Source organism: Orbicella franksi, chromosome 1, assembly GCF_964199315.1.
Source record: "Orbicella franksi chromosome 1, jaOrbFran1.1, whole genome shotgun sequence".
NCBI classification, from domain to species: Eukaryota; Metazoa; Cnidaria; class Anthozoa; order Scleractinia; family Merulinidae; genus Orbicella; species Orbicella franksi.
In genome coordinates, this window is record NC_138145.1 from 20,388,881 (window position 1) to 20,413,374 (window position 24,494).

General features: G+C 38.5%; 3 protein-coding genes and 1 non-coding gene across 8 annotated transcripts; 1 reads left to right on the plus strand and 3 right to left on the minus strand.

The window, feature by feature from the left end:
• Positions 1 to 87: 87 nt before the first annotated feature.
• Positions 88 to 5,261, minus strand: LOC145496621 (uromodulin-like). Of its 2 annotated transcripts, XM_081476337.1 has the most exons (5): positions 5,182 to 5,261; positions 4,683 to 4,831; positions 3,572 to 3,737; positions 2,175 to 2,540; positions 88 to 524 (listed from the first exon to the last, which is right to left on the minus strand). In XM_081476337.1, exons 1-5 carry the CDS (start codon positions 5,258 to 5,260, stop codon positions 517 to 519), a joined length of 768 nt encoding a protein of 255 aa, XP_081332463.1. In that variant the 5' UTR covers position 5,261; the 3' UTR covers positions 88 to 516. The 2 variants fall into 2 exon arrangements, with proteins under 2 accessions (XP_081332463.1, XP_081332455.1); XM_081476329.1 differs by lacking the exon at positions 88 to 524 and having other exon boundaries at positions 1,445 to 2,540.
• A 3,015-nt stretch (positions 5,262 to 8,276) lies between these two features.
• Positions 8,277 to 17,455, minus strand: LOC145496582 (uncharacterized). Of its 2 annotated transcripts, XM_081476299.1 has the most exons (6): positions 16,991 to 17,455; positions 12,487 to 12,557; positions 11,845 to 12,005; positions 11,139 to 11,307; positions 9,283 to 9,503; positions 8,277 to 8,577 (listed from the first exon to the last, which is right to left on the minus strand). In XM_081476299.1, the coding sequence occupies exons 2-6, from the start codon at positions 12,542 to 12,544 to the stop codon at positions 8,395 to 8,397; spliced, it is 792 nt and encodes a 263-aa protein (XP_081332425.1). In that variant the 5' UTR covers positions 12,545 to 12,557; positions 16,991 to 17,455; the 3' UTR covers positions 8,277 to 8,394. The 2 variants fall into 2 exon arrangements, with proteins under 2 accessions (XP_081332425.1, XP_081332418.1); XM_081476292.1 differs by lacking the exon at positions 16,991 to 17,455 and having other exon boundaries at positions 12,487 to 13,192.
• Trnas-aga (transfer RNA serine (anticodon AGA)) lies at positions 10,037 to 10,110 on the plus strand. The gene has a single exon. It is a non-coding gene; the product is annotated as a tRNA-Ser (tRNA).
• A 134-nt stretch (positions 17,456 to 17,589) lies between the features above and the next one.
• LOC145496635 (pancreatic secretory granule membrane major glycoprotein GP2-like) lies at positions 17,590 to 22,643 on the minus strand. 3 transcript variants are annotated; one of them, XM_081476360.1, is made up of 6 exons: positions 22,439 to 22,643; positions 21,883 to 21,987; positions 20,865 to 21,170; positions 20,119 to 20,348; positions 19,510 to 19,663; positions 17,590 to 18,696 (listed from the first exon to the last, which is right to left on the minus strand). In XM_081476360.1, the coding sequence occupies exons 2-6, from the start codon at positions 21,944 to 21,946 to the stop codon at positions 18,671 to 18,673; spliced, it is 780 nt and encodes a 259-aa protein (XP_081332486.1). In that variant the 5' UTR covers positions 21,947 to 21,987; positions 22,439 to 22,643; the 3' UTR covers positions 17,590 to 18,670. The 3 variants fall into 3 exon arrangements, with proteins under 3 accessions (XP_081332486.1, XP_081332468.1, XP_081332477.1); XM_081476342.1 differs by lacking the exon at positions 17,590 to 18,696 and having other exon boundaries at positions 19,309 to 19,663; XM_081476351.1 differs by lacking the exons at positions 17,590 to 18,696; positions 22,439 to 22,643 and having other exon boundaries at positions 19,309 to 19,663; positions 21,883 to 22,157.
• Positions 22,644 to 24,494: the final 1,851 nt, after the last annotated feature.

Here is a 24,494-nt window from a genome sequence, read left to right on the forward strand (position 1 = left end):
GTAGAGGTTCTGAATATAAAATTAAAATGCGACATAAAGACAAAGTATTAATTCCTAATTGTCGTCACAACTCACCAACGGATAAAAAATTAATTTGCGTGCGCGCGGTCAAGTACTAAAGCCTTATACATGTAGGCAAGGCGAAAGTTGAAGTTGTTAACGTGTATTATGGTGATTACTTTCCATCAGACGATATGCAAAACTTGACGTCAGTTGTTTTTATTGTCTCTTGTTACAGGTTCCCAGTTTGGCCCGTAAAATGGAGATGAAAATAAAAAGATTGGGGACTGCTCTTTCTCATACCACCTTTCTCTCAATGCTGTTCGGCTTTATAAAGCCTGATTCTTGTACACAACCCAGTCATTACTGATCGTTAAATCGAGATTTCATCATTGTTTATTTTATTTCATCCCATACTTTAGCAGATTACAAGTTTAAGTATTTTTCCTTCACGGTTTTTGGTCTTGTTTTATAGGAAGCGTTGACATGTTTTGTTTCATTTGCCGTGGTTTCCCTCTAAGGACCTGCAGAAAACCAATGAAAATAAAAAAAACCCGAGGGTTTTAGTTAATCGAGTCACGCAAAAACGTAAATAAGTAGGTATAGAATATTGTTCTAACTATCAGAAGTAAAGCCTATTGAATTGGCAATGACTTCTGGACTACTGACAGACTCGATACAGTCAATACTTGTCAGTCAATACTGATTCAATACTGACTGCAATAGTTGTGCAATGATGCAATACAACTCAGACATCATTTTCTGTATGGCTGGCTTCTGGCTATCCAATCTATTCAGACCTAAATATTTTTGTTTTTAGCCATAGATAATAAGCAAAGGGAGTAAAAGACTGTGCTTTGTTCTTCTTTGCGCCTTGACCCGGCTACTGTCACCAGTTTGGACACGAAATTCTAAAAACGTGCATCAGAAATCCTTTTGCCAATACCGGCAATTATAAGTAGGTCAGAGTTCTTATATTTGTTAACTGAAACTATTTTAGGGTATCAAAGTCAAGAAAATTGTAAAACATTAAAAGTAAACATGCCATTTTAAGCATTAAAAAACGACTTACATGGAAGTGAAAAAATCATTTCCATGCATGTGAACTAGCTGTTTGATTAAAATGGTACTATGATCAAATTTCTACCCCTTGATTTTACGTGTATCACGTAGAATTCTGTGAAAGAATAAAAACGCCGTTTACTGTTTGCAAAATATCTTCATTAGTTCCGGAGATATTTAAGTTTGAAAAATGTGTGAAATATGCAAATGAGATGACTGATGACATCATACACTCAACCCAATATTATATCAAGTCTATAAATAGAGTTATCTCAGTCACTTTTCAGCACAGACCATTGAAAATTGGTGGGCTAATAGTTCTACAGGCAACACACCTACTATTATGGAAAATTATGTTCCATGGCAACTGACTCTTCTCCAGTCCCCACCCACTTGATTTCAATATGTTTGTAATTTTTAGCTCGAAAAACATTAAATTAGGTCACGAACTCAAGCGAACATATTTATATGCTTGCTGAATCATACATATGAGGCACCATCAGCAAATATCAAAATGGAACACCAAAGGTGGCCAGAAAAGCCTTTAATATTGGGGAGGTCTGGAACCCAGTATGTTGGCATGGTAACAAAACTGTTCAGCACATATTGTGTAGCACATTTAGTAGAATCTTACTGCAAAGAATCAAACACTTCTGATTCAAATTGGCCGAGATATCTTTCTTCGTAATATTTGATCAATATTTGGTTGAGCGTATGACGTCATCACTTGGCTAATTTGCATATTTTAAAAACTTGAATATCTCTGGAACGAAAAGAGATATTTGAAAATAGTAAACAGCATTTTTCTTATCATGCGGACTACTTGTTTATGTTTTAAAATGGCTTAGATAGGAAAGATGCGATTTTCGTCATATTACCACTAGCCTGCAGAACAGACGGATTAGCGGGAAAACACCAAACGAGACACACAAGCACGGAGACCGAACACGAACACAAAGCGCTGGTCGAAAATAATCCGCAGGATTTTTTTGACCTGTGCCTGTTACGTTGCGCTCGTGTTCACGCTCCGCGCTCCTGTATCACGTTTCCTGCTCTGCCCCGCCATTCCTCCTGTTATGATGGCCAATAAATTTTTGTTCTGTTTCTCTCACCATTTCCACAATAAGCTTTGAAACATCCATTTGTCGACCTGGGCAAGTTGTATACATAGAAACCATCACATCGACGTACAGAAATTTGAAGCTTTGTCCTACAGCAATTACTTGCGTCGTTAAAGCACACCCATGCGGGTATTTTTCCCTCTGCGACCTGAGGTAGTTTCCCATCAAACCAGCCGGTTTGGTGTGTTCCACAACGACCGTAAGAGACACAGCTGTTGGCCATCAGCTTTCCTGCTGCCCCGTCAAATCTGTACCATCCACTTTTCCAGCCGTAGTTGAAAGAATCACATCGATTTAGAAAACGACTATAGTTACGAGACCTCGTGAAGTTGTTCAGGATTTCGTAATTTGTGCACTCTGTTCAGAAGAAGAAGAAGAAGAAGCAGAAGCAGAAGCAGAAGAAGAAGAAGAAGAAGAAGAAGAAGAAGAAGCAGAAGCAGAAGCAGACGCAGAAACAGAAGCAGAAGAAGCAGAAGAAGAAGAAGAAGAAGTAGAAATTAAGAAAAACTTCCTATGCAAACTAGAGTAAATATGATATCAAAACTTGAACTAGTCAACTGATCGAATTCTAATTATCTACAATATAAATTCGTAAAGAAATATCAAACTCCGTGTACATGTTTATGGAGAAACAACGCAAACAAAACATATAATGATTCAAACACCAGTTTACATGTTACCAGGCCTCGGTAATTTAGGCTTATAATGATCAAGAAATTCACGACTTATTAAATTAGTATTATCTCTTTCACTTATCCTCATAAATACATGCACACCATGCTCTACTTAATTCAGCGCTCAAATTATTCTTTTGCCCTTCCCTCCATCCCTCTCTCTTAGTCTCTCCGTCCCTTCCTCTGTCTGAATGTTTGATGGCTTGTTTGTTTGTTTCCTTCCTTCCTTGGCTCATCTCTACCTTCATTTCTTCCAACTTCATTACACAAATACATTCAGTCAGTCAGTCAGTCAGTCAGTCAGCCAGACAGTCAGTTATTCAGTCAATCAGTCAGCCAATCAGTCAGTCAGTCAGCCAGACAGTCAGTTGGTAAGTCAGTCAGTCAGTCAGCCAGTCACTCACTCACTCACTCACTCAACCAGTCAGCCAGACAATCAGTTAGTAAGATAGTCAGTTAATCAGTCAATCAGTCAGTCAGCCAGTCAGACGTTCATTCTTTTCCACTCCATTTATGCCTCATTTAACTAAGCTACGTCAACGATGAACTGTTTACTGCATCAACCTTAATGCCTAAGGCTTTGTGCACTTTGCCCACAAACATTGTCATACAGATCTCACAATTTGATTTTTAAAATAAATTTGCCAGCAAACTAGAGCTACAAAATTCGGCAACCAACAAGATTGAGTGCCCATGAGATTGTCAGTTACGTACCACCTTCAGTCAGCATATAAACATAGTTTGCATAGTTTCGCCCCACGAAAGCTCCTCCTATGAATTGGCAGTTTAGAGATACTCCGTATTGATTATATTGACCAGGCAGACCCCAGCATTCCCCGAAATACTGGATACCAAAAAATGTCGATCCGTTTTCTTTCGCCTGAGGATGGAGACGACACATAAGAAAAGGAAAAACCCTGAATTATTATTGAGATACTGACTGTAAAAATTCAGCTTAAAAAACTGTATCAATAAACGTTGATTAAAATAGGAATTTCATACATGTAATTCTTTTGCACTGGAAAATTCAAAGTTGATAGTCCTTGAAATGGGATGTTTTCAAATTAATGACCGTCCTTACTATAGCGAGCTAACCGACTTGGTATCGATAGAAATCATAGTTTATAGATGGGAATGGTTATGAAACTCAGACAAAGTTCTTTGATGTATGTTTTTGTTCTCTTTTTTGACCTTGACCGTACACAAAACACAATGCCGGGTTGTTTACTACTGACTGCGGAACTAACCAATGGAAACGTTTTGGTTACGTAACACATGCAAAGTGTATGAGCGAGAAAAAAAAGATTGTGCACAGTCGTGGACCTTCCAACATAAATCTTGGCACCTTTGTTTGCTCCTTTGATGTTTGCCTGGCTTCATAACAACCCCCTCTATTAACTATGTACAAATACAATTATTATTAGTGAGTGATATTGATAATTAAATTAGTTATTGCTCTTATTTTCTGTTGAAATTCTTGTACAACTGACGATGGATGACGTTTCATCCGAAACAGGTTTTGTCATTTAATGTAAGATATCAATTCAAATACATCGTTTGGTTTGTGGAAGCATTTCTACTGAGAGAAAAGTAATAATAGACATGTACCGTATTGTGGGGTGGCTAGGTAAAGACATGTACATGCGCATCATCATCTGTATGCCTTGCGGACCTATGTATGCGATGGCAAAGATGTTGTGTTTTATTGGTTTGCTTGATTAACTGTGTTGCGGTTAATTGAAAACGGCTGCTAGAACGTCGGGTTGGTAGAATCAGTATTTATCTGAACAAACCAGTATCCAAACCAATGCAAGATTAATCGTACCTTGCGAGCGCATTTGTCGACCACAGATGTTTTCAAGTCATTCCAGTCCATTGTGTTGTCTTCAGGATTTCGGTAACTTGCAAGAAGTGTCATTGCTCGACGATCAGGTTTGTCTTCAAAACATCCAACGCGCACATAATTCACAGTAGCTGTACATAATTGAAACAGTTAAAACCGAGCCGATTCGCTTTCGTTCAGTTTTGAGAGATTTGAATAGAAGAGAAAAATACAGACCCAGAAAAAATTAAACAAAGTCTATTTTGAATCTTACTTATCTTGATACATAATCATATAGGAAATTAAATCAATTAGCTTGGCTCCGTAGGCTCAGTGGAACCATATAGCACTTCAGAATCCGCATATAGTGCGATTAATATTAAAATCGGACTGCAAGGAAACTCTTCCGACATAAGAGATATAACTAATGAATCGGCAAGTGGACTCAGAAGTTAATGGTAATTAAAAGATGTAGGTATGAAAAAAGGTTCTAGTAACTTACCCTGAACACAGGTCTGTTGTGAGATCATGATCAAGATAACCGCAAATGTGCTGCAGATTGCGTTTCCTCTGCGAGCCATCTTGTCTGACAATCAGGTCAGTTATTACCGGAAAAAGAAGCATTATTAACACTTATTTTACAACAAAAAAGAACCTAACCAGTTAGCATTCAGATGAAAAATGCCTGATGATTTTCCAAAATGCAGCCTTTTAACTTGCATTTAGTAAATTAAAATGCACTCTTAATACACTGTATATTTACGTTCTTGTTCTGTTTTTTTTTTCTTTTTTTTTCTTTCTTTCTTTTTTTTTTTTTTCTTTTGCTTTACAGATCTATCTATGTTTTCTTGCTCTGTTGTAAATTAACTAATCGTCTAACGTCGAAGAAAGTGTAATTTGAAAAACGCCAAATGCCGTTATGGTCCGTTATGAAAATAGCAGAAAGCAGTTCATAAATCTTACAAAAGCACTCAGTCTACTTTCGCCTGTATATAACACGGCATTTTACCTTACTTTAACTACAGAGAGTAGCACGATGGGAGTGAATAAGCTAGAGTTAACTGAAAAAAAGTCCCTTGACTCACCTTCTTCGAGATCTTCCGTTTTACCAGTGTAGTTAGAACACTCTAGCCATCAGGTCTGATAGATATCACATATAACTACCCCATTTAAACTTATGATCGTTAATGGATTTAGGAAGTTTTTAATGTTCATTTCCGTCTTGTAATCAAACACGGAAACTTTGCATACTTGTTGCCTTTTGTGCAATTTTCAATTCAATTTTTTAATTGTCCGGTTGCAATGATAGAAGAGTGAAATTTGTTTTCTTTGGCTTTAAATTGAGGCTTTTTAAGAGCTTCTTTGACAAGACCATGGAAGTTGTTTTCTTCCGAGGGGAAATACAGCTAATTAGCGACATGCTGTACATTAAATCAAATTAAATGAAGCGCTGTAAAAAGAAATGTAGAGATAACATCACAGCAAAATGATGTCAAAAAGATAGAAATCATTTGTCGGGTCATATGAGAAGATATTATATATTTACATTTCAGTTATTTTTTAAAAAAGAAGACTTTGGATCTGAAATGCGCCCAAGAAAACTTTTATAAGCACGGCCAAGATCTTTCTATGAATTTGCTCTATAATCTTGCAAGGAAAGAAAAAACAAAACAACGCCAAAAGTGGTGAAAGCAACGCAACATAATCTAAAAGGAAACGATCGCTCAAAAGTGGTGAAAGCAACGCAACATAATCTAAAAGAAAACGATCGCTCAAAGTTTCAAAGAATGGCAATTTTGATACTTTGACAACCAGTGTAATTTACTTAAACCCGAATAAATCGGTACTTCTTCCCCGAAATACTTGTTCTGTTTTAAAATCCTTTCATCCAGATTATTTATACATTAGCTTATATTTGATTGCATTTGGAAACATGAAATGACAAAAATGAAATGATAATTAACCTGAACACTGCCCCTTTAATATTACACCCGCTAAACGTTTTAAGTAGGTGCTTTTGGTATTTGACATATCGTCAGTTATAATGCATGCACATCTAACTTTGAAAGCACTCAGCATGACCGAGAGCAACAACTTCAAAGGTGTTCGGCCAAACCAAAACGACGTATATCCATTAATGGAAACCTAAATATAACGGTGTGTTTGAGTTTGAGTCAAAAGTCACCAACAGTAAGCTAGGTGCACTGAAGTCAGAAAATTGCTGCTATGATACTACGTACGTTATGATGCACCGTTGTCGTTTCTCGAAAAAAATGATAATATAGCTACATACCTGCTATTTTTTCTCCATTCAACGATTCACATAATAGCATCGATCTTCTTCATAGTGTTGTGAAAGCATTTCATGTACCAGCTTAGGTACAGGCAAGAGATTATCAAGGTGCGATCTCTTGGTACAGGTCATGAGGTATAATTTTCGCCTGTTTTGACCAAAGGAATATCAAAGTCGTCCTAAGAGGGTTCCTTTAATTGATTACATGACGAACTGGGCAGTCTGAAATTCTGATTGGTTCTTGGTTATGCCTTAATTTTACTATACTGCTTAGATGGAATCAAGTTGAAATTGAAACCCTTCCTTATAATTAACGTATAGATTTAGGCCAGCCTAAAAGCTAAGCGTAGCTCCTGGGCCAGGTTGTTCAGAGCCCGATTAAACTAACCCAGGAAAAGGTAGAATTTTGATTTTGAGTTTTGTAACTTCGGCTTTGCGGTGAGGTTTTCTGTATATTGTTTGGCCTTCTGTTTTGAGTTTTAATAATCATCATATACAACAAAGCAGTGAAAAAAAATTGGTAGAGATGAAAAAGATATAATTTGGTTGACTTTTAATCCTGCGTTAGCGTTAACCGGTTTCCGAACAAACCTACCCTGTTTTCAACAAGTTACATGAACCCGCGATCCAATCGAAAACCAGCACTTGGTCAGCGGTTAACTTAAAAAACACGTGACCTCGATGAGCTGTAAACTTGAGCCCGCGATATGATGACGTGTACCGGTCAGCGGATACCTTGTTTTGACAGGTGTCAATTGATCATAACATGATGTCCAATATCAAAAAGTACACGGTAAACCAAGGCTGCATGTCTCTGTCAACCTATTATTTGGAGTATGGCCGCCATGTTGCGCGACCTCGTCGTCGTCGTCGTCGTACGTACGCGCCCACTAGCAATACCGCTATCCATGATAACCATGAGGAAATCAACTCATGGGTTTCCTTTTCTTTCCTATTTGAGTATGGGGCTCCGCTTGGCGGCTCTTCGGACCGCCGGAGCACCGCTAAAAAGTAAGCCGAAGAAAAAGTCCATGGTGGATTGAAAAGCACATCAGTGCTGTATTTAAATTCGTCGCACACTTTGTACTCAGTTGACTTTCTTAGGTAAAGAAGAAACCATCTGATTTCTCAGTTGCAACAACGGCAAAAACTTGTAATCTCGCATGTCCAATCAGCAAACTGAAGAGAATTTTCCAAAATTATGGAAAAGTATATTTTACCTTTCTGTGTTTGTGAAATAATGGGTTATTCGTTACACATATTTTTTGTAAGCTTCAATTTTTATTTTCAGTTAATTGGCTTCACATAACACACTAATCACGATACGTTTAAAAGGTTTCATCACCCCGTTTATTACTGCAGTGATTGATCTCCTTTTTGAAAACTATTTTTTTTTTGTGATCAAACTTGGGTCGATCGTCTTCAAATCTCTAATGAAGCTCCATTTCCGCAATAGGCCTTTACACATCGCTTAATGTCGTTTTTCAGCTTATATACGAAAAACGACGAGCAGTTACGAATACCAACGGTGACTTTCGATTCAGGGGGACAGCACTTCCTGTTCCAACTGAAACAAACAGGTCCGCTCTGGATTCCTTCCTCAACCTGTAATTGTGGCAAAAAAGGGAAGGCAAGTATAATTAACTTTGGTATATATCACACATTTAACTTTTGTCGCTGTAATAGTTGATAGGTGCACGCGAGACGAAAGTTAAACCAGACAAAAAGAGTGACCCTGCAAAATTTGGAAGCACATATTTCAAAAAGGACCCCAAAATAAATGGAAAACGAAACAGTTGAAAAGTAAATCCGTTATTCAATGGCTTGGTATATATAACCCAATCAATAGTTCGGTACGTACATGTAGATAACGTAAGTGAGGCTAATCGTATAAATGCGAGTGCAATTTTAAAAGGACTACTTTACACTACGAGTGATATTTGGAAAAAATTCTCTCAACTTTAGGCAAATGCAATTAGAAAAATATTTCAAATATCACGAGTAGCTAATGTAAATTCCGATTGTAAGAGATTTCATACAATAACTCACTTGCCATGTGACTACGAAAACCACGAACGTACCTGCATTACTTATTTGCAGTCCAGTGCAAATTAAAAGTTATAAGATGATAGATTTGCCTGCCTCAGCCAATTACAATAACGTAACTTTGTCAGTCATGCTATAAGTGTTTAAATCATTACAAAAATTGTTCGTTTTATCCTCGGAAATATCCAGCATCACTTCCCCTAGATAAGATAATAGAATATTTGAATTGAAAAACAAACAAACAAAAAAAATGTGGACGATGACCTTAGGATATGATCCATTATACCAGCCAGTGCTGAGCGTCTGGCATTTCCCAGGGTCTACACATTTGTCCGCCATTGCATTTCCTGCCGCGCCAGTGAACCTGTACCAGCTGTTTTCGTCCAATCGTTTGTGGTCACACCTTAACGGCTTTGCTCTGTCGGTCACTTGATTCTGAGATCGGTCAGCATCGTCAAGTTCTTTGTAGTCTTTACACTCATTTTCTGCGCACACAGTAAGAAATTAAGCACTTTGCAGCTGGGGTCACGTGAGTAAATTTTTCCTAGAAAATTTTATATCATGGGCTATAACTTAAATGGAAATGGAAAGAGCGCATCGAAAATACCAAAATGGCCAAGTTTGACGACCCAGGAATTAAAGAGTAAGTTTATACGAGTATTATAAGGAAATTTTCAAGATAGAAATTTTTCAAGGTAGAAACATCAACTCGGAAAAAAATCCGAGTTCTAGATGGGATTTGAACCCACGACCCTCCGTGATCTAGTCGGATGCTCTAACCACTGAGCTACTGGAGACTCTATGGTGAGCAAGGGTGAAATCACGGAGAAAAAATTCTACCTTGAAAATTTCCTTTTAATACTCACTTTGGAGGGTGGTTGGTTGCATCTTTGATATGCCTTAATGTGACTGCGTGATGCAGTTGGTGAGTTCATATGCGCCTAGACATCATTTGGCTGCGTGACTGCGCGATGCGGTTCCAGTCAAAGACCCACATTTCACCCTTGCTCACCATAGAGTCTCCAGTAGCTCAGTGGTTAGAGCATCCGACTAGATCACGGAGGGTCGTGGGTTCAAATCCCATCTGGAACTCGAATTGTTTTCCGAGTTGATGTTTCTACCTTGAAAAGTTTATACGAGAGTTTGAATTTTCGGAAAATTTAGAGGATTTGTATGGAAAATGTTGCTGGAGAGCAAGACTTTGCTCTCCAACAACTTTTTCCATACAAATCTTTTTATTCTTTCAACAATTCAGGTCGTCAAAAAAACTCATTCTTTAATGATGGGGGCCTCAAACTCGGCCATTTTGATATTTTCGACATGCTTTTTCCATTTCTGGCATTTGTGAAGCTATAGCCCATAATTTTATGAAAAATAGGTCATGTGATGGCTTAGCTGCAAAGGGCCTATTAACAGCTGAGGGAATTATTTGTATTTTTCAATAACAATAAACTTTGTTTCCAAAGGAACATCTCGTGCAAGCCCTTGCTCACGGCTTCACTTTCGAATTACATCCAGTTGCAATTAATGTTTTCTTGCATTTTTATAACGCTATGAACTGAAACCCATCCTAAGTGGTCACCACCTTATCTAGTGGTTGGTTTGTGTGTCTTAATGCCCCTAGAGCTATGTCAGCTGGAGTCTTGGCGAGCTCCTGATAGAGTGACCCATTCTGAACAGGTTGAAGGGTAGAGACCAGACGAGGTGTGCCCCTCTGGTCCTCTAGATTGAGCGTTGTGCTGGGAGCTGATAAAGTACTCTCATAAAAATAAGACTATTACTGAAACAGGAGACATTCAAATCTCTATCAACATCGGTGAAATGACGAGGTGACTGTGGGAGCAATAGCAGCAAATCGAAGGGAAGGAAAGAGAATGTCAAAGCCTTGTGTGTCTTATGGCATGGAAAGATATCTATCCGTTTCCAACTAGGAGTGCCGATTGTGAAACGAGCCTCAGTGATTTCTGTTTGCGACCCCAGAATTTCAACGGTGTTAACCTGCCATCAGGCGTTCTTTTTTTTTTTTTTTTCGCAAAACCGGTGGTTGCACTCCAGACGTTGCCACTCTGTACCTAGTCCCGGGTTCAAAATCTCATATAGGCCATATTTATTGTTCAAACCTGTGGTGAGCATGTAGACGTAGTTTGCTCGTTGCTTGCCTACCAACGGAGCTTTCCGAGTGCATCTTGATGACGAGCCGTGCTTTGCGTAGGTATTCTCGCTGTCTGGTCCACTCCAGCATTCCCCATAGAATTGGATTGCGAAAAACGAATATCCCTTTCTTTTAGCCTGAGTAATGATAGTCAAAGAACCAATCTTTTTTGTTGTTTATAAAATGTACTGTACGTTTTAACTTTTTCGTCTGATCTTTTGCTTGGCATTTATTTATTTATTTATTTATTTATTTTTTGCGTCGTGACTTTCACTATAACCCGCTTATCGAAGCTTTTGCTCTTTATGACTAGCTAGTCTCCCACTCTTGCTTGTGAAGCTATTTTGAAACTGGGGTGGGTTAACAGTGGCTATAATTGTTGTGTGCACTTCATATGTTTGTGAACTGTAAAAGTACGCAAAGTACAATAACAAAATGTCCTGAGTTTAACTACCTCGATTCTAAAAGTTCAGGGGTAGATGCACAACAAACAATCCAAGATTGATTTGCAGCGTGTAAAGGTAAATACTGCATTCACCATTAACAACTGATTGGATTCTAGTTATTCCTTGACAATGAAACTAGAAGTCAAATAACAAATTTTTGGTTATGCTTTGTAAACGTTCGTAATGACTAGTTTCAACCTAGGAAATAAAACAAACTACGCAACACACCTTAACTGCACATCTTTGAATCACTGAACTTCCCAAGTCTTCCCAGTCCAAGACATCTGGATACTTTGTAGTTTTCACACGATAGTTTTCTAGCAGTTCGGGTAAGGTCCTGTTTGACGTTTTATCTTTGTAGCATCCAACTGGAACGTAATCTACATTATCTGTGAACATGTACGTTTTAAACCGTCAGGGTAATCAGACATTCAGTTTCTTTTCCTGCAAAAAAGGACAACTAAGCGAGGAGTCCAGAGCAGTTCAAAACTGTTAGAAACGCCAGTTGTTAATTCAAGGTGTAAGGACATGGTGGACTGCACTTACGTTTGCTATCTACCACCCTATATCAGGATTTGATACCTAGGTTAAGTTTACGACTGGACCCAGTGGACCATCAGCCTGGCATTTGACGTCGGTTTCCGTAGCATGAAGAGACTCCTCCCTTGAATGGGATGCTAGTCCATCGCCGGCAGCGTTACCCGCCCCCTCCCCCCACCAGCATTGAATTTGCCAATACCATTTGTATACCTTAAATTTTCGAAACCCTGAGGTGTCTCTGAAAATCACTTTAGCCTCCTTAACAGAGCAATACAAAGAAAGAAAGTCAAATAACCAATTGCAACTAAGCATAAAAAGTTGAAAACTTACCAAGGCTAAAAACTGCCCTTGTAAGGACAAGCAAAACGACAGCGGTGGAAACGAACATCCTAGCTTGAGTACTAAAACAGGTAAAGATTAATTTAAGCTGATTAAAAAAAGCTACAGTAATCATTCACTCACTCACTCACTCACTCACTCACTCACTCACTCATTAACTCACTAACTCACTCATTCAAACACTCACTCACTCACTCACTCACTCACTCACTCGCTCGCTCACTACTCGTCATGCCGACTGGCATACAGGGCAGCAACAAAGGACCTCCACAGCTGTCTGTTCCCCGCAAGCTTTTGGATGGAGATCCTGCTGTGGTCCAAGGCCCTCATATCTGTCTCTTTGTTGCTTCGCCATGTAATCAGCTGTTGCACTTTATTATTTCAAGTTTAGTGAGTATGACTGACAGACTGCTAGTAGCCAGTCTTTTCAGCGTTTAGTCCCGCGAAGCGCAGCAAGGCGGTTTTCTGGTCTTGCGTCGAGTGATAACAGAATATTACTGACCAGTGAAACGAACAAGACTTAGAAATATTTTCACATTTTGAAGAAGCATTATAATTTTGTACTACCGTGTTTAAACGAAATAAAAATACAACTTGGACAGTTTTCAAATCAACAACTAAATTCTTGTCTGCAATTTTAAACATTGCAAATAGTCAGGTGGCTTAACGCAAAGTTTAGGCTGGATCGTGACAAGAGTGATAAAAGCATGAAATTTGGCACACAGCTTGCTTATACTCTACCAAATGATATTAGAAGGGGTGCCCATGTCAATCTGCTCACGCTCCCGTTTTAGGGAGATTTTAGTATTTGACCAAAATCAAGATATGTGATACCTGTGGTGTAAATCTATTTTATTAGCAAATGCAAAGAAATGCTTACAAAACAAGCATTTTTCAGTTTTTATATGTATGGTTGTGTTTTCTGATTCGTTTCCGATGCACTAGTGGCAAAGAAACATCTCTTTTAGTAGCACAAAAAAAACTCGAGCCCATGCCTCGCTCGTTCATCCAAGATTGCGGCCTCTTTGTTGCTCTGCTGTATCTGTAAGTATCTGAAGAAGGTGTTAAAAATTCTTTGCAAAAGAACTTGAATATGCTCAAATTATGTAAGGAGGGTAGAAATAATATATTTTGTTTATCTATTAGAATAGCTTTTAGCGAGTTTAAGTGAAAACGTTTGTTTTACAAGGCTCCTGTTTGAATTGGCAGGACCAGTTAATCATGAAAGTAGTTTCTGTTAGAACTATACAAAAGAAATCTTATATTTTTTTATGTCTTTGGACATGATTTAATCCATTTTATTGTTTTATAACAGTGATTGGTTGCTGCAATCTAGAGAGCAGATCATTTTGGTTCTTATCATTTATCTCAGTCTGCGGGTACAACAAATAGTTAATTGTAAGAATTATAGGGAGAAAAACGGTAATTTTAATGATAGTAATAAGGTTTCTTCACTGCATAGTTGACTTTAAATCGCATTTTTATTCTTCTAGGAGCTTTACTTTCAATGTCACTTGATTGGAAAAAGTGCATCATTTGTCAGGAGTCTACGAGAGAAGCATTAAAGTGTCCTCTAAACAGTAATGGACCACCTGAAGCTAACCGGCAAACGTATTTGGCTTTCCTTCAAAATGTCAATAGCTTTCGCCGGGAAGCAGACGGTTTACCTGTGGAGCTTAAAGTTGGCGACGATGTTGATGTAGATTGCCTTTGTCGTAATCACTGTTCTTGGCACAAGTCCTGTCACCTGAAGTTTAGTATTTCAAAGCTAATGAAAGCTCAAGAGCGTGCCGGCCGAAAACGAAGCGAGGACAGCAGAGTAGATGAGGAGGAAAAGACCCGCACCGAAATGCAGGAAACACCAATCTGTCTCTGAAGAGCGATCGCAATGTTTATTCTGTTTAGGAGGAGACGACAGCGACAAGCTTCACTGTTTTTCGGTGCTAGAAACTGATAGGAGTATCCGTCAAATGGCCCTTGAACTTGAAGATTTTGAATTGTCAGGTCGTCTGTCAGAGGGATTGACTGCAAAGTCTTGGATGGCGCAGTAATAGTCCACTGTCTGCCGACTGTTGAAGCTTCGACAGCAGCTCCATCAAAGCAAACGTGTGAATGTGGTGTGGGACACACGCTCCTGATAGCCTAAAGGACGCAACAAGGGAGAAAAGAGGCCAAGGGGTCAGAAGGAAAGTAGCAGGCCAAACGAAGCTTCCAAAGAACTGGATGATGTTTCTGCGAGACCCTGACAACAAGACTGAGCTGTTTTCCTTTCTGACGTCGAAGGTAGCGCAATTCCAATGGCCTCTTGACAGAACATTATACATTACATCTGGTTAGTAAAGCTGTAAAATGTATTGATTCTTTGAATAATTGTTCCTATGCTGTTTAATCTATAATCCTCTGTGATTTAATTGTGTCGTAGGAACATCTGTGGTTTCCCATGGATCTGAACATGCACTGGGTCAGTGCAAACATGAAGAGGCCGATACTCGCATCGTTGTCCACGTACGCCACGCTTTGGAGGGAGGTGCAGAATCTGTCCTTGTCAGAACTGTTGACACCGACGTTGTCGTGATCTTGGTTGGAGAGATTCATGATCTTCTAGCCTACAACCAACTTTCTAAAGTATGGGTTGCGTTTGGCATGGGGCGCCACTTTTCGGTTATTAACATAAACGGAATCTGTTCTTTCTTTGGAGAGTCTAAGTCGCGAGCCCTACCAGTCTTCCACGCTTTCACTGGGTGTGACTGTACTTCGCAGTTCTGTGGTATCGGAAAAAAGTCAGCGTGGCGAGTATGGGAATTGAATAGTGAAGTAACACCTGCCTTGGAGGACACTGCGACTCATCCCTTCCAGAAGATGACTGTTTCCTCAGAGAATTTCCAGAAGCTAGAGAGATTTATGATCATAATGTATGACAAATCAAGTCCCCTAGACTCGGTGAACGAAACACGACTGATGCTGTTCTCAAAGCGAATCAGAAACTTGGACAATATTCCTCCAACACAGGTAGATATTCGGGAAAAATAATGTGGTGACGACGTTTTAATTTGGTATAAATAAATTATACTTGCAAAATTCATAAGAAGGAAGTTAAGAGCTCGTTATCAATACATTTTTCTCTCTAAACATTTTTAATTTCAGGATGCACTTCTGCAGCACCCACAAAGGGCCGTACACCAGGCAGGAATTTGAACATCATCAGAGCATGCGATGCAGGATGTTCCTTCTCCCCCAGAATTCTCATGGGTTAAAGGAGAGAGAAACCAGTTTGGATGACCATCCCCAAAGTATCCATTGTGTGCAGAGAGCTCATCAAGTGCGCCTGCAAGGCCGCTGCTCACGCTGCCAATGTGCCAAGAAAAATGTTGAAGTGCATGCCGTCGTGTAAATGCGACTGCCCAGAAAGTCACTCTTAGAGTGAGGGGAATTTGTAATGACTTTCGCAACGAGAAAAAGCATTCATAATATGATCAGATTTCAAGTAAGAAAAGACGCGGTCAATTTGCGCGCATTTTTTCTGCTTCGCTTCTACAATTTCTTTGTCTGTGTTATCGGCCGAGCAAAGACTGGGTACTAATACTATGATGTGGCTTTATAAACGCTATTTTAAAATGCAGTCTTTAATAAAATAGCAAAGTACACAACCAAGTGAAAAAATCAAGATAAAAATGCAAAATTCGTTTTAATAAGTGGTAAAATAGCTCTGTTGAAAATCGTACCACAGGTATCCCATATCTCGATTTTGGTCAAAAACTAAAATCTCATTAAAACGGGAGCGTGAGCAGATTGACATGGGCACCCCTTCTAATATCATTTGGTAGGGTATAAGCAAGCTGTGTGCCAAATTTCATGCTTTTATCACTCTTGTCACGATCAGGTCATTAAGCCACCTGACTAAAATGGGTTATCTGTATATAGTCATTCAAAATTTCTATTTCTTATACTAAGGATCCATCTCTCTTAGATCAACGTTATGGACACTTACGGTTTGATTTGATCTTAAGCGAATCTTAGTCTTTTTACACTTTACCGAGTAAAAAGACCGAAAGAAAACTGGCTCTATCAGATCTTTTTACAAACGCCCCCTACAGACCCTACTCTGTCAATATTTTTTGCACACTCAGGCCACTAACAGATCTAGACTGGTCAGAAATGGGTTCACTGTAAGTTCTTTCAGACCTTGCCAGTTTCAGAATCAAAAAAACCTTGATTTTTCAAACTATATTGAAAGCCATAAAACGAGAAAAATAAACGGAGTGACCCCGAAAATTTAACATGCTATACCAACGTTTTGTTTTTTTTAAATGTATAGAAATACTATGAGAAGAAAAAAAAGAAAAAAGAAAAAAGAATTGGCAGAGTTTTACCAAATCTGTGAAAAGCATAAGTGGTAATGGAAGTTTTGACAACTCTGCTTTTCATATGAATGACCGCATGAATGAGCCGAGGCGAGATTTACTCGGCTATGGGATAAGCTAAATTGAAAACTTACCGAATCGAGAAAGTGAAAGCTGTAATGAGTCCGCTCTGAATCGATTCTCGATAATTTGCAAAGCTATCGCGCGAGAAACGTTATTCGAAAGTAAGTCACTTTGAATTCTGGCTTTCTTCACCTCAATTAACACGGAAACTGCCCGCCTTGTAACTCTCCACAACTCACGTAGTAATAAGTATAACTGTTCGTCTTGCTGGCTTTTCTCTCTTTATTTTTTCTGGTGGGTAAACATTTTTATTTGTAAATACGAGTAAATTAAAAAACAAACACATGCTGGAGAATTCATCTGTTGGTGGCAGAAGTAGGTCAGTCTAATTTCATTTTATCTTTCTTTGGTCAAAATTAATATTAAAAATGTTCAAGAAATAATTCTCTTCAAAGAGCGCTTTCTACTTACTTTTTCAGCCTAGCAATAACATGTTGTTAATATTCGTTCATTATTACAAGGAAAGAAATTGTAGCCTCGCAAACAAGAAATGCGCTTTGTACGTCAGGGTAGCATTCTCTCACAATTTTTTTATTCCTTTATTTTTTTTACAGTTAAATTTCTTTAATTAAAAGTAAAACTCTTGGGTGCAAACAGGCCAAATAATCTTAATTTCTTGTCAAGAGCCGGAAAACAGTGAATCGCGCTCAATTGCGTTCACTCACAGGTAATGTTTGCTTTTTGAGCAAATGTTTTTCGATCTGACAAGTAAGCAGGTCAAAAGCACTATAGAACTGAAACAGTCTTTTCGAACACATGCTAATCTTCAGTCTTGCAATGAACCCAGTTTGCAGTGATGATTTTTGACTTTCAGCTGCAACGGAAGGACCATGTCAGGAAACTATTACGACCTAATGTCATAACTGAAGGTTTTCAAGGAGGTAAAGTTAATAGGATTAACGAAGAGTCAGTTAGGGGCGAATCCCACGCGCGTGAAGGCGAGAACCTTTCCTATTTGACATACTTTTTCCTCGGGCGCATAACCCCGGAATTTACAGCAGGTTCCAAAATCTAACTTCTAGATAAACTAAATATCCACTGGGCCAGGCTTACTTTGTTTTCAGGTATTTTCAATGCTATCTGTGAATCATCAGCGTGGAATATAGTAAAGAAATGGGACATGTCTTCTCCATTCAAAACGAATATTTGTGGACCATTTTGGCCGGCATTTCGTATTTCATGGATGCTGGTGACCTACATAACCTTTTAAAAGGTGCATTATCAATAAGCAAGGCTAATTCGATGTCTTGCAGCGCTTTCCGCATCATCTGCTGTTAGGAAATCAAGGACACCAAGTTTTGCCTGTCTTTACGGCTATTTATTGCTGTTTCATCGCTTCAAAATATTCTAATTTCGGTATTTTTTTTTTGCACATTTTCACATCGCTAGCATAACTTATAAATAAATACACTTATTTGCAAGCTAAGTAACATGAGTCACTCGAGAAATAAATTCTGTATTTTTATATATATATAGCATTGCAGTAGAGTTCTTCTTTACGGTTTTTGTGATGACGCTACTCAATGCTATAATAAAACACAATTTCTAAACAAAGATGCAAAAATAATAATGTTCCATTTTCCATTTGGATCGCCCTCTGTACTCCATGAGCAAACATAACAAGTGCAGCGATTTTCTGTTGAATCTATTTTCCAATGCATCTATGATAAGTTTGACAGCCATCAACACCTTCAAACGCTTATGGAGCTGGTATCCCCTGCAATGGACCAAAGATGGAGTTATTACTCAAGCAGCAAATAGCCATAAAAGGGTTAATTCTTTTGGAAATAAAGGATGTAGCAAGGCTTTTCTTTTCGGATGAAAGCGGCTTTGATGTCAGGATCAGGTTACGTTTAGAATGCGAATCCATTTATTCGGAGAAGGGCCTGATCCATAATCAACCTTGTGGTCAGGTTTGTTCCTTGGCGAGACAATTTACGCGTGCGTTGGTTAAACAAGAAAGGAGAGTAGGCATGCACTATTTACATAACAACTTGGAATGAAAATTAAGATTAGTCTTTCACGCCATAAGCCATAACAAAACAGTCCAAAGAAATACGCTCGCGCGTGCTGATTGGCTAAAAATCGTATTTCTGCTAAACAATTAGGTTATGAGCTGGAGATTTCAATCTAATCTACTGGTTTTAGTGTAAGTCTCCCATTCGTTCAAAACTTAATCTAAATCCTCTTCAAAGACACCCCAAAAACGCAAAGAAGCAGCCGTTATTTTGTAAACAAGCGCGCACTGCCACGTTACTTACTATTTTTAACAGAATAGATAGTGAGTAGCGTAGCCAATCGGAGAACGGCATTCGCGATAGAACGTTAGTAGATTTATATTACAACTCGACAGAAACACAGAAAAGTTGTCGTACTATCGTTGTTCGTTATTTTCTCTGAGTAGTTTTCTAAAAAAAAAAAAACTGAAAAAGGAAACGGAGCGCTCAACCGGAAGGGATCATCACGTCCTCCCCTTCCTCATTCTAGTTCCTTTATTTTAATTTTTTTAAAGCCATGTTAAGGTTCTTACCATTGCCACAGTAACGCTCTTGACACCCTTTAGTGCTTGGAAGATTGTACACATAAAATTTACCACAGTTTCTCACGCGTATTTGAGTTGAACGGTAACAACAGTTGTTTTCCCAACTGAAGCAAGCACGTCTATCTTGAATTCCATCGACAACCTGAAGAAAAAAAAAAATAAAATGAGGATATATATAGGTAATCGTATGAATGCGAGTGAAATAGAGGATTTACAATGCGAGTGATGTTTCGGAAAATTCTCTCAAAAATACACGAGCCTTCAGGTGTAAATCCATAATTGCTCGAGTTTTAGTACTATAACTCATTTATTATATGGCTGACAAAATTGCAAATGCGTGCGCGTTAATCTGCACTGCAGTGCAAATTAAAACTAAACGTTAATTAAAATTGGTCGGGTTTGATTTCTGCTAATCACAGTCAAGTAATTTTCTCAGTCATATAATAAAAAGGTTTTTTCGACAGACCTTATAGAAATTAAGCGGTAACGAGCGGAATGGCATCGCAAAAAGGGCTAAAATTAAAATTCCGAGGGTTCTTTTGAATAACAAATACAAAATATATTTAACAAGTATTCAGCCTGACTTTGAAAACCAACCTCAGGATGTTTTCCATCCATCCAGCCACTCACAAACGTTTGACACTTAAATGGATCCACACATTTTTCTGGCATGGCCTGTCCAGCCTTGCCAGTAAATCTGTACCATCGATTTTTATCTTTAAAGCTGGGATTCTGCGCCCAGTGGTCACACTTTGGAGGGCCAGAGAGACTATGATTCATTGACCTGTCTGATGAATTTAAAATGTGATAATCGGTGCATTCATTCTCTGCAGAAGAAAAGAAAACGAGTCATGAGTTAACACTGGCAGCATCAGGAGGATATCACTGATCACATTGGCAACTTCGGACCAACAAAATGGAGGCGGTATGACAACTATAGAAATAGCCGCAAGGTGTATATTGGTATGTCGACTTACTAATTGGTGATTTCTTTAATTTATCATTTGTGAAATCCTTCTTTAAGGCTGTTTTTTTTTTCTAGCACGGAAGTACAAGATTGTTAATCATTATCATGATCATGGTCTGTCATTTGCACTCGTTTTTCCTTTATTACACGCAATGGACAACGACATAAAAAAATAGCACTGAACTCTTTGTTCTTTAGTTACTGAATAAGTAACTAAGATTGCTATGTCATTTACGAGTAACATTACTTCAAGGTCTGATTTATAAAAGGGAAAATTATTTTGTGGAACATGATTTAAGTTATCGTCCTCATGTGCTGGATCTCACGCTTCTTCTCTCGCCTCCCCTTGTTTATTGCCACTTTACTCGTAACTCACCTTTACCAGCAAACATGTATACCATGTTTGCGCGCTGTTTTCCAACGCCCAGAGTGCAGCGTTTGGACCTTCCGTCCCGATCGTAAGTCAAGTGGGCTTGTGGACCGCTCCAACACTCTCCATAGAATTGAAGTGCAAAATACAGATAATTTTTCTTCAATGCTACCTTTGCACAAGCCTCGATCGTGTTGTTCAAATTGTGCCAGTCTATCTGACCCCCTCGGAAAGATTTTATCAGCACTGGAAGTGGCCTTGGCTCTTTCATCATGTCGTTAAAGCATCCAATAGGCTCATATCTTATTTTCACTGAGAAACAAATTAGAAAGATGTTTTAAAATCGTGTAGTTGCCATGAAAGGATTGATAATTGAAATATATATATTAACTAATCGTTGAGGTTTTAAAACAACGTGGAGTATAAAATGTCCCATTTCTTTAAATCTGTGAAACAAACCTACAGAGAATTGAATGTCTAGTCACCGTTTTTTCTCATCCGTGCGTACTTTCATTGGGTCATGCGACAAGCGGCCTATTGACACAAGTAAGCACTATGTCATCGTTCCGCCCTAATCATATTTGAGCACGCAATTCTTCGTGTTTCGTGAACCGTTACAAGACAATTCCTTCGTTCTAAATTAAATTTTATAACTCCTTGGAGAAGAAAAACAACAACAACAACAACAAAAAAACAGCTAAAACAACAGCAATGAAATTATAGCAGTGAGAGTACAATAAACTGTCTGAACCCTACTCCTTTGTCATTGTTTTCCTGATTAGTCTGCCACCTCTTTCTAGTTATTGAGTTAGCTTAGTTATAAAAATTAACTTTAGTGTTAAGTATGCTTCTTTATATGCTGAAGTTTAAAGTTGATGTATGGTATTGGATTTGACCAATAGCGGTATAATTTGTGAAGTAGGTTAATCATTAACTCGCCCATGGACATCAATGCTTGATCACATGATAGCCCATCAGTTTTCCCTATAACAACAAGTGGTGGTCTTAACAGTCTGTGACTTACCATCATCTTGAAAAGAAACGGCAAAAAAGGACATGAGAAGGAACCCCAGTAAAGTATACATCATGGATTAAGACTACTCCTGGCTGATCAACTTGATTCTTCAGTCTACGTAAAAAAACAAACATTAGCGGGTATAAGAACTGAAGACGGTTTGGTTGTAACAGCTACGTTTGCAATATTATTTGAAAAGTAAGGTCCGTGCCTGCCTTTTTCCCTTTAATTAAAAAATCTTTAATTTTTTTTGTTGGATTCAAGTTTCGGAGTCGAAATTTTGTGCCTTCGAGGTTAGGCTTGAATTTTAAAGACACCCTACAGGTGAAACCTTTTAGGAATACACAATGGAGAATGGTTTAATCATAGTTGGTATTCTTAAAACGAGGCGATATTGAAACTGATCAAACTTCCATATTCAGGAATACCCCATTTGAAGTAACGGACCGTATAATGTACATCTACATCATTTGATAAACCAGATAATTAACTGAGTTAGGTGCATTGGAGCCTTTTCCTATTTCCTATTTCCTATATTGCGGGTAAGGAATAAAATTTTACTTACCTTTGGAGCAAATGGAGACTTGACCACTAGTCGTGACGTCCGGACAATACTCTTGTAGTTAGTAAGTGAAGTTCAATTTTTCTTGGACAAGAAGGTTTTGAATCTCTTTATATATAGTGCTGTTCTTAGCTGATTCATTCTTATAAGGTTAGCGGTTATTGTGATCTCATAGCCCCATTGGTCGTATATCCGCCAGACGTTTTATGTGGGCTGGCCTCGTAACATCGACGTTAGCGGTCGCCACCCAGGAAATAGTTTTCCCTCCTTTGTATGGCTTATTGGAAAGCATCACTCAACGCTGGTGAAAGAGGTTATTGTGACTGTATCCGCTGTATGACGCAAATTTGCAATCATGATACCGTCCACAATCTTATAACCGGATGAAAAGAAATTGAAACTATTATTGAATTGCTTTCCCGATGCTCCCGAGGAAATTGATTTCCTCTCTGAGTTATCGGCTAACAAATTTGATAATCCGTTCAACCAATGAATTTTGGGACTCGATATTACAATGTATCCGCCAAAAGTCATAACTTCTCTTCGTTCAGGGCTTAGAAGCAAATTAAACAAAAGTAGAATGCGCCCACATTTATCCCAATCGCGAACAATTGAAAAAAATCGGCTTCCAATGTTTCTAATTATGGACAAGTGTATATTCTATTTTCATAAAATGTCCAAATTAATTCACTTAACCTTTATGGAACGTCTACATTTTCTTGGGTAGGCCGGTTTCTGCTCGCTGGGCAAAATTATCTTTTAACTGTAATACAGAGTTGTAAGTTTTAAGTTGTAAGTTGGTTTCCTTGTATAGTCTCACCCAGAAAGAAATAATATAATCTACTTGTGGTCTAAAGCAACTTCCTACATCATGAACTTTCGAAGCATCCAAGCAATATACAATTTCCTTGTCATTAACACTCTATAGCAAGGACTGATGACATTGACTCTGCAGGAATCTTTCCTTTTTCTAACCCAGGCATGTATCAACGTGCCGATGGTCACGATATTTCTCGTTTGCTTAGTCATTTGAAATAATAATCCCAGTCGATCGTGACAGTGGCTTTGTGAGTAGCGAAAGAACGCCAACGCGCAGGAAGGAACAGCAAACGCCCACCCACCACAAGTAGTGGGATCATGATGCACAAGACCGTTGTTTTCGAAATAGGAGATTTTATACCATGGTTACAAAAGATATGGTTCACGTTTATCTGTTTATCTGCTTTAATCCTTTAATAAAATACTCCTAAAACAGTCATAACTATGCTAGGAAGTCTGAAAGTTAAAATGAATATTGCGTGGATACGTTCACCCTTTCAACATTTTTGTTTCTTAAAAAAATTAAGTTTCGAATAAGTTTTGATTTCCTTTTTTTGCTACAGTGGTAGTCGCTGCTTATTTGTAATTTGTTTGGATGCTTTTCTCCTGAGATACAGAGAGTGAAGGGTAGTTATTGAAAAAAACAAACACTGACTCACTTGTAAAGAGAAAATGTTTGGCTTACGAGTAGACGGTCTGCATTGAACGTTGTGTACCTGACTTTGAAGCCTTATTGATATTTGATCTTAACACGATTTTGACCTGCGCATCTGAGGTAAAAATATCTCGGTGTTTGTTCTTTTCAGTTTCCCTTTTCAAAGTCTAAAGTGCATCAGCAGAAATAATAAAAATATCGGATACAGCTGTATTAAAGGTCGGTCTCATTCTAAGCCTTAATTGAAGACAGGGTTGAATGCGAGTCAAGTACGTTACAAATTAAAACGCATTTAATATTTTGAGTATGTGCCTGAGGCATTTTGGAGCGTTAACCGTTAAGGACCGTTAGTGGAATGTGCAATATTTAATGTCTTCACGATACACACAGTTACTGTGATGAGAGAGGCAGACTAAGTTTTTGGTGATGACTAATGGTGACTTTGCATCGACTAATGTAGGAAGCGTGATCGCGGCGTGATAGCTTACTAAGGACGCAGCAGGCTCTATGCCGTGACTCGTGAATTCACGAAACGCCACGTCACTGAAAGGGAAACTGGGACGGCTGCTAAAAACAAATAAACAG